At 34.8% G+C, this 9,704-nt stretch overlaps 1 protein-coding gene across 1 annotated transcript; it reads right to left on the minus strand.

Annotated features, from left to right (window-relative positions):
* Positions 1-219: 219 nt before the first annotated feature.
* On the minus strand, positions 220-8,378 carry LOC107047874 (pantothenate kinase 4). The gene is made up of 8 exons (XM_015270762.1): positions 8,066-8,378; positions 5,332-5,822; positions 3,372-4,063; positions 2,517-2,669; positions 2,331-2,418; positions 2,058-2,262; positions 1,592-1,919; positions 220-982 (listed from the first exon to the last, which is right to left on the minus strand). Exons 1-8 carry the CDS (start codon positions 8,172-8,174, stop codon positions 703-705), a joined length of 2,346 nt encoding a protein of 781 aa, XP_015126248.1. The 5' UTR covers positions 8,175-8,378; the 3' UTR covers positions 220-702.
* Between the last annotated feature and the right edge of the window lie 1,326 nt (positions 8,379-9,704).

The following is a 9,704-nucleotide window of genomic DNA, read 5'->3' on the forward strand; positions in this document are numbered from 1 at the left end:
TTGTCCTGTGAGCAAATGATTTTGGGAGAAAATGTGGAGGAAAAATATTGTAGAGGAGAGTGGGGCTACCAGAAACAGCCGAAAGACGACTATTCAACACAATTCAAGCAAAAAAAATTTTTTCTTCATCAACTTTTGTTTATTAACTTTTTTTATTATTGGGAGTACTGATGAGAATATAAATTTTCTATTCGTCTTATAATTCAATTAATTATAATTCAATCGATTAGATTAGGCCGATTAAACTTTTTTTTTCATTCGATTGAAATTTACCATCACTTTTTCCTCTTTTTCTCTCTGGATCTTCCCCTCGGCCTTGTTCTGGACTTTGGATTTTGCTGTTTCATTTTCTTTTCAATTAATCCATTGACAAAATCTTCTCCCTTCAAAACTTCTCGATAATTTTTATCAGTACACCCAAGAAAAAAGTTGATAAACAAAAGTTAATAAAAAAAAAATTTAATTAAAAAAAATGTTTTGCTTGAATTGCGTCAAACAGTCGTTTTTCGACTCTTTCATTGTGCCCCACTTTCCCCTAGTTAAAGAACTAGACAGATAAATTTTCTCCCCAATGTTTTCTGAAATTAATAACTCTGGATAATGTCCTAATTGACTCAAGAAGATGAGTTCCTGTTATTACGTTCTGACCTTACCAATACATGATTGATATTTTACTCAGCTGTGATACTTTGTTTTTTAGAATCAAGTTGTCTCATGAGGTCTGCAGGTTTCTGTGCAGGTTTGGTCGTTTGATAGTCTTAGAGTAGTTTTTGATGACGGCCGCTCGTATTTACATATCACAGCGTACATATCACCACCTAGTCTTGTTGCTAGCCAACGATTTTTTACTACCGCCAGTTTCAAGCACTCGCACTTCAATTTTGCATGGAGATTTGTGTGAAGAGTACGACCCATTCCCTCGATTACTACCAAGTCCACGTTGTGTTTAATCATTGCTTTGCAGAGGTCCAAATTCAATCGACTGGAACAGGTGCATAAAAGGATAGGCGAATTATTTAAATTTTCCGTATTTATCAATGCAAGAAATGTGAGATACACTGCTAAAAATTTCTGACTGAACTTTTTATCAAATGACAGTTCCAGTGAAATTTCAAGGGATTCCGTATTGAAAATTCACAATTTCATGAGAAAATGAATGAAAAGTGCCAATTTCCGTTGAATTATTCGAAGAAAATTAATAAAAACAAGAAAAAAATTCGAGTAAATATACATATATTCTTGGAATTATATTTTTCATGATTTTTTCCCCTAAATCGAATTCAATGTCACTTTCCAAAAAATTACTACTGAACTGACTAAACTAAACTGAGATTTCATGTTTTTTTCTCTAACAGCATAACCAAATAAGTTGGTTAATTAATCTATTGATGAATTGATAGAATTAATGAATTAGAATAACTTCGCGACAACCAAGAATACAAAGAATATTTGCATATAGAAGATTAATCCACTAATTGGAGCAGAGTAAATAATTAGAAAAACTGATTGGCTGACACGACATGATGGGAATTGATGGTATTGATTAATGGATCCTCAACAATTCTGTGTTCCAACATGTATTTATAATTACCTGAGGTCCAAACAGGGGCCAGCTTGTGCAGTTTCCATGGCCATCAGTCTGTTCTCCTTCAAAGCATATTTGATATCCTTACAGATCTTTCCAGCTTCCTTCAGAATCACCAACAACTCTGGATACGTGACATCATTAAGAGCAGGCATTGAGTTGGCGCAGAGGATGACTCGGGTACCTCTTTGCAATAAATCTCGAACGAAGGGCAAAATTCCGAGAACAATATCAACGCCACTGTTGTCCACGAATATGGCTGCACAAGTGTGGGGTGGTTCGTCTTGCAGTCTTGAGATCCACTCGTCCAAATCATCTTGGAGCCATGGTCGACCTAAAGAATCATGATAAATCATTATTCATCACATTATTACTATTTCATATTTGACCAAACGTGAAAGGTCTACCCATCACACATCAAATTTCAGATTGAAAACAGGTTAAATTTGAGAAAACGAGTTAATTTTCGTACTCGGAATTTTATTCTGAGCATCTTCGAAGCCAAAAGTGGAAGATTCCATGAGGTCTGCGACCTCTTTAGCTCCCCAGTCAAACATATTTCCAGAAAGAACACCTAGGATCAGTGCTTTAAGTTTTTCTTCGCCCTCCAACTCATCCAGAACGTCGAGACGGGCTTTCAAATACGTCAGAGCCTCTTCGTTTTCCTTTTTCTTTTGCTGAAAATATGAAAAACTAATGAGTCTCTTTTTCATATTTCTATAAAGAGGAAATAATTAATTATTACCTGAAGATAGGGATCTGGAAAATCAAATTCTTTCATACAATGCTCTATTGTATCGAGAAGAGTCCTCACCGTTAACGCTCCATAAGCACTGAAAAAATTCAATTGAAAAAATTTTTCAGTAAAGAATTGATTTCATAAAAACTCAAACTCATTTGCTAGTATGTGCTAATGATTTAATAACCGTACAAAGGCTGTAGATGAAGGTAATGGAGTCTGTTGATGTACTTCTCCTTCAGTTTGCTGGCACGATCTTTGGCAGTAGGACTTTGGGGTTGACTATAAATGGCCCTTGCAATGAATTTGTCGATTGATTCTTCGAAACACTGCAACCAATAATCCCTAGAGCGAAATAAGTCATTAATATAAACCGATTCGTCTCAAAACGTGATGCTTCTTTTAATATTCTATATAAAAAATAAAGAAGGATAAATATAATATGTTATATTAATCTTAAATTAATCCTAAGTAAGATTAATATAACATCTTATATTTATCTTAATTAGGATTAATTTAATAGATTAAAAAAACTATCATTATATTTTACTGAAAAGAATTATTATTATTTCAAATAATTGATTTTCCAGTTTTATAATTATTACATTTTATTAGGGGAGCATGGGGCAAAATGAAACAGTGGGAAAATCTCGTCATCTAAAGGAGATAGGACATTTTTGAAGAGGACCTTTTTTGTAGAGAATTTTACAAGCTACAAAAGCAGGTTTGGACCTGCTTTTATTTTTGTAGCTTGTAAAATTCTCTACAAAAAAGGTTCTCAAGAAAATCCTCCTATCTCCCTTAGATCACAAGATTTTCTTGCTGTTTCATTTTGCCCCGTGTTTCATTTTGCCCCACCGTCCCCTAGTATTATCATTCTTATTCTTATTATTATTACAGATATATAAAAAAAAATTAATATAAAAAAAAATCAATATTAAAAAAAAATTAATATAACATGTTATATTTATCTTAATTAGGATTAATTTAAGATTAATATAAGAAATGTAAGAAATTTAATATAAATTATTATCTAAAGACCCTCACCTAGCTTCCTTATCCTGGGCAAGATCAGTAGTATCAGGGCAATAAGAAGCCGGGTCCCTCAGAAGCGGGCAGAAAGTCACAGCATTTTCTGCTCTGTCAATTTCCAGCTGATCCATCTTAATTCCCATATCCGTAGCTATCGATTCCTTGAACCCAGAGCTACCAGCGTAATTCTCGAGCCAGCTGTACTCATTACTCTGCTCAGCTCCGTACAAAAAAGCTCCAATAGCTCCTAGATACCCTTCATGCCTCAGAAACAATGGTTTAACCTTTCCGCCCGACCAGTACTTGATAGCAAATGAGATAGTGTGCATCGATAACGGATGATTCCTCAGGAAATATCCTCCGAAGTAAACCTTGTCCATGTTGTGAATCGCAGCATATAAACTCGCGATTTGTCCTATGTCATTGCTGATTGTAAATAGAAGACTTCGGGCAACATCAGCGTCTGAGTAGCTTTTATCGCCTTTGACACTGTTGCAGGACATGGCTTTACCGAAGGAAGAAGCTATCAAGTCCCCAGAAAGTCCCTGGGACGAATAATCACCTCCATAAATATCCTTCACCAGCATATCAACATTTCTGTGATCTCCTCTCTCTGCTAACTCCAACAATTCATCAAAACCTTTTGCTTTAGTGAGGAGGGATCCTAGACCCCAGAATGTCCCTCCTCCAGTAGCTGTTCCTCCAACCTGGGGAATTAAAAATTAATAGTTAACAGTTTTTCGAGGATTTTTATCGACCATGGTATATGTATATTAAATTAAAAATCAAGTGTGTGGGATTACATTAGATTACATTAGATTGTGGCATATGTACATTAGATTGCTTTCGGCTTTTGCTGTCATTCGTAATTCTTCAGATGTTGGCGAGGTACATTTTTCTTTCTCGCTGTTATTTGAATCTCATCAAATGCGAACTTTAGAACTGAGAGAATGACGCAATTAGTTATGCATTCAGTCCTAGTGGTTCAGGAGATGAGATTCGCAGCTCGACAATTTTTTAATTCAGTAGCGAAGTGGTAAAAGGGTTTAAGTCGACTCATCTCCCAGTTGAGTTTTTGAGGAATATTTCCGAATCTAAGGGAGATAGCGAAATTTTCCTAATTACACTTGTTGTAGCACTCAATCGGCTCCACAAAAAAGATTATGAGAAAAGTTTATCTCTCTTAGATTCCGAGATATTGATTCAAAACTGGTCAATAGTGAAAATTGACTCATACCGTTTTACCACTTCGCTGCTGAATTAGTCAATGCACAAATTCAGAAAATGTTCGATGAATTTTTCAAATTCATCGGATCCATCGGAACGGATTTATTTAGGCTGTCAATTAATAATCAAACAGTTTGGTACAGACGATACTATAGATTCAACTATTTTCAATCATCAAATTTGTTAATCAAATTACGTGAGAAAAATTTGAATATTCAGCGTCATTAAAATTACATTTTTGCCCAGAATTATTGTTTTTTTAAACATTTGGGGTTTATAAATAAATAATTGAAATTGTTTCAACTTTCGGAAACCTTATTTTTTTAGAAACGAAATCGATTTCTGACAAAATTCTGAATGTCAGTAAATTTGTTACCATTCCGAACAGATGATTTTTATGGTGGTTTAGAAAATATTTATAGAAAATGACCGTAATTTTCAAAAATTGCAATTTTTTAATTATTTCATCAATCTTGCTCCAAAAGTAAACTTTCAATTTGTTTTCTGACGATTCAATATCGAGATTCAAATTCAGACCTACAAAGTTTAAATAGTAAAATCATTGTAAAATGTCCGAAAACTTAAACTTAATGCAAAATATTACATATGGCAAAAAATAAAGGATTGTTCTGAATTGTTTGTTAATAGCCCATTTTGTCAAGAAAATACAGTGTCAATGTTACCGTAGGCTTCTTGTTTCCCCATTTCACTAGATTATTGTCTCGTATAAAACAAAATTAGTACGAACCCTCTCGTATTCTCGTTCAGATTCCACTTTTAAAATGCTAACGCCACTCCCAATGTTCACTAAAAGATAAGGAAAGATGTTTGGACCTGCTTTTTCAAATTTGTACTCTGGATTTCTATGTCTCTCAAATTCGAAGGCTTCGCAGGGGATGTTTTTCAAGAGGAAGTTGCATCCCTTGATGAGACAGCCTATCTCGTCTTCTTTATCGACGAGAAGGCCTAATTTTGACTGGATTGATGAGGTGTACTTGTAAGCTCCGCCACCGGTGACTTTGATGCTTTTTCCCTGGAATCTCTCAGCGTTTACCAAGTGTTCTTTTACGAAGTCAAGACAATTCTCGATGTGTCGAGTCTCGAACTTGACGAAGTGGAGGCGACTGCCTTTTTGTAGCTTATAGGTGCCATCTCCTGGGGTATCACTATCTTCGCCGTCGTAAAAAACTTTGCGGTAACTGATTGTGGAGTAGTAGGCGATCTTCGTTAAAGAGAGACCTGCAAAATAGGGATGACCATCAATCTTCCGATTCTTCATTCTTCAAAAGAATTTCTGACTTACATTGATCAAGGTTCAAATATATTAATGATTAATGAAACAGCGGGGCAAGCACGACAAAAGTCAAAAATGAGTTTTTTTCTCATCATGAAAATCGCAGTCATGACTAGAGTTTCAGAAATTGAATAACATTGTTGAAACATAAAAAATTGAGGAAGAAATCGAAGTGTCCATTTACCCCGTTTTTGCTTGACCTTACAACTCCTACGACGCAGTGTTATGACAATGTGTTTGTTTTTATGAACTTCAAATGAATTCGGAACAGTAGATTCGATCCAATTCAACTCATTATTTAAATCTGGTGCTCTATTGCCGCACCCTCCCCTATTCCGATTCTTGTCTTGTAGAAAATCAAGAATAATCAAGAACAAGACGGTTTCAACGGTAATGGGTTCACTTATGTTTGATTAGAGATCAAATCGTCCGGAGCCAACTAGTGATACTGTGAGTTTGTCTGCACTGAGAGAAAAACAACCACGTTCTCAAACAAGTCTTGTTTGGCCCAACAAAATCGCTAGTTGAAAATTGCCAAAAAAGAATTAGTTTGTTTAGAATTTGAAAGTTGCAAACATGAATAATTGCTCTGCTTTCAACAACAACGAAATATTTGGCTCAAGAGGTAGATAATTCATACGAGACGGTGCCTTTTCAGGATGAAAATATCTCATATAGAGCAAAATTTATCAAGAAATATGTGTATCTCCACGTGAAAAGGGCCCACTTTGTCGGATCGAGTTTCCGAGATATTCACGTTTTTCTCTCCACATCTCCCATTTAAACCAATGTTAAATTGTTTTTTTGATAGTCTATACTGACGTCAGTTTTCATTCTATCGGGTTGATTTTGGGCTCAAAATGTATGAAATCTGATCAAGATTATCGGAACATACATAACTCCAATACCGTCAAAGTGGGCCCTTTTCATGTGGACGCCCACATATTTTATCGCTAAGTTACAAGATTGCTATTTTATCGCTAAGATTGCTATCATTATTATTGTTTCATTAAAGAGGCAATGGAACTTACCATCAAAGTAGAAACTGGATTCCTGGATTCAAGTTTTTTCGTCGTCAGATGACTATTTAGCAAAACCCACATTCTTACATCATCAATAATCTTGATATCTATAGTGTAAGAATTTGGGTTTTGCTGAATAGTCCTCTGACAACGAATAAACTTGGAATCTAGTTTCTACTCTGATGGTAAGTTCCATTGCCTCTTAGGGGTCATTTCTTGTCTGAGATTATTAGATAGCCGAAACGGAAAACGACTATCCCTTGTTTCGCATGAAACAAACATTTTTCGGGAGCAAATACGTATGGGAGTATCGAATAACGAAGGAGTAGTGCTGGAAATGACATTAAGCGCACGAAAAAATGTAATAGAAAAATGTATCGAAGTCGTTAGAAAATTCTATTGAATTTCTTTAAACTTTCTATTAGTTTTTGGCTTATTCTATTGACATGTTCAATAGAAAACATTTAATATAAAAAGTCAACAGAATTCGATTTTTCTATAGAATTTGCTCGACTTAAATTTTCAAAGTTTTTTTCCCTCTATTTTTCTTTACTTCTCGTCAAGAAAATCAAACGAAAAAACTTGGAAAATTTGAGCCGAGGAAATTCTATAGAAAATGTCTCAATAGAATAAGTTATATAGAAAAATTGAATTCTATTGATTTTTTCTACTGAATATTTTCTATTGAACATTTCAATAGAATCGGCCACAAACTAATAGAACAGTTCAATAGAAATTCAATAGATTTTCTAACGAATTCGATAAGTTTTTCTATTAAATTTTTTCGTCCGTGCTCTCTTCATGTTTGGCACAAAAAAATCCTTTTTAGATAGATTTCAAAAAAATATTTTCTTGGCATAAGCAAGACTTGTTTGAGAACTTCGTCGTTTTTCTCTCAGTGTACTTCGCTTTATATTTTCTGACTCCGTCTCTTTCTCTCTCTCCCTCTCAGTCAATACTCGTGCAGCATGCACAAAAGTCATAGTTTCCGACTCATTCCCATTAACTTTGACTACTCTCGTGAAACAGACAAAAAACGAATAAAAAATGAATACAAAACATTGCAAAATCCAATAGAATGTAACCTCAAATATCATGATATTTCACCACAACACGCAATTATCCATTTTTTACCTCGAAAAAGCAAAAATTGGGTTTCTATTTACCTATGTCAATGGCAAAGTTCTGTGCATTTTTTAAATTTGCAAAGACCTCGACAGCTGGTGGCAGTTTAATGCTCTTGGGGAGTAATTGAGCTTCATCCACATCTGCCATTTTCTCGCCCCCAAATCACTTTTTTCACCGGATGTTTATCTGTATCACGGTTTATAACACTATTGGAGAACAGATACGCATTACGCGAGTGTGGTTCCGATACTAAAATTCAATCCAGCTAAGATGAATCAAATATTAACATTTTATCAGTGTTGTGTAAACAGCTGTTCCGGTAGACTTACGAGTGATGCTTGCACTCGCAGCGGTAGGTGCATGGGGATTTAAAAATGGTTGTTTCGCAAGTTCTCCCCCACTCTGAACCCCTGAACTGCGAATGAAGGGGTGGAATCCGATGGGTTGGTTCCGCTTGGATTGATTTTTGGGGAAAAAAAGATTATTTCCGGGGAAATTTTTTCTTTGCAGGAAATTTACATTTGCAGAAAAGGTTCTAGAAGATTTTAAAAATGAAAATTGAAGTCTTGAGATCAACGCAATTTAAGATCGAGCAACGAATCGCCGAATTTAGAAGGTATGAAGATGTCCGAAGATCTAACGAGAAGATTAGGACCTAGATCCAGTACAATAATCCAATAAAAAAATTTTGACAGTTATTATAGGAACATTTTCAAGCGGAGCGTTTATTGAAATTCATATTTCAGATGGGCATATTCTTCGAATTCTTCATGGGATTGACCAGAACTTTCGTAAAGTACTCCCTTATAGAAATTTCGTTCAAGAAGTTTTTTTAGGAAATACAAAATTTTTTAACTTTATTGAATAATAACTTCACCTATGAAAAAATTAAATAGAAAAACTATGCGAATTCGCTAGAAAATTCCATTTATTTTTTGCGGTGATTCTATGAGATATTTTATAGGAAAAAGTCAATTCATTTCGATTTTTCTATATGAATATTCTTTTGGAATTTTTTCTATAAGACTATTTGGGCATGAATTTTTTACATTATTTCGAAAAGTGTGCAATTTTCGGTTACTCGCGTATGAAAAATCCTATAGGAAATCCTATGGAGAATTCGAACATTTCCTATAGGATTTCCTATAGAATTCACGATAGGGTTTTCTATAGAAAGTAACACACAAAATTGAGACTCGAAATCCATCGGTACATACATATCATAAAAAATAGTATATTACGTCCACACATGCCCAATGTCCGGACACATGTCCAATACTGCGTGTTCGTCAGTTGGAATAAAATAAAACATTCTAGCTCACATATGATAAAATGCTATAGGATGCTATAGAATAATATGTACATATATATAAAAAATAGTATATTACGTCCCGAGGACAGACAAACCGCGAATTTTAATTTCACTTTGTTCGGTTGGAACGCGGGGTTCTCGGTACTTATGGCATAAAATTATTATTGTGAGTAGTTGAACATCAAAAGTTTTTTCATCATTATGTCAATTTATGCTGGTGCGATGCGGCGCTTACGGCGCAACCAACGGCGTTCGTAAATTTTGCGCGAGCAACGAAGTGTTAAAATTTTGATCGAGATTTTTGGAACACTGTATAAAAATGTCCGAACTCTCCATAGTATTATTCTGCAGGATTTCTTATAAAC

The sequence above is a fragment of the Diachasma alloeum genome, unplaced genomic scaffold (genome assembly GCF_001412515.2).
Source record: "Diachasma alloeum isolate Michigan unplaced genomic scaffold, Dall2.0 Dall_scaffold_78908, whole genome shotgun sequence".
In the NCBI taxonomy this organism is placed as follows: Eukaryota; Metazoa; Arthropoda; class Insecta; order Hymenoptera; family Braconidae; genus Diachasma; species Diachasma alloeum.

Coding starts and splice junctions, on each gene's coding strand:
- LOC107047874 (XM_015270762.1), bottom strand. CDS start 8,174: ATGGCAGATGTGGATGAAGCTCAATTACTCCCCAAGAGCATTAAACTG. Junction 4,064..5,331: donor CTGAACGAGAATACGAGAGG/GTTCGTACTAAT, acceptor TTAATTCCCCAG/GTTGGAGGAACAGCTACTGG. Junction 1,920..2,057: donor TGCTCAGAATAAAATTCCGA/GTACGAAAATTA, acceptor ATGATTCTTTAG/GTCGACCATGGCTCCAAGAT.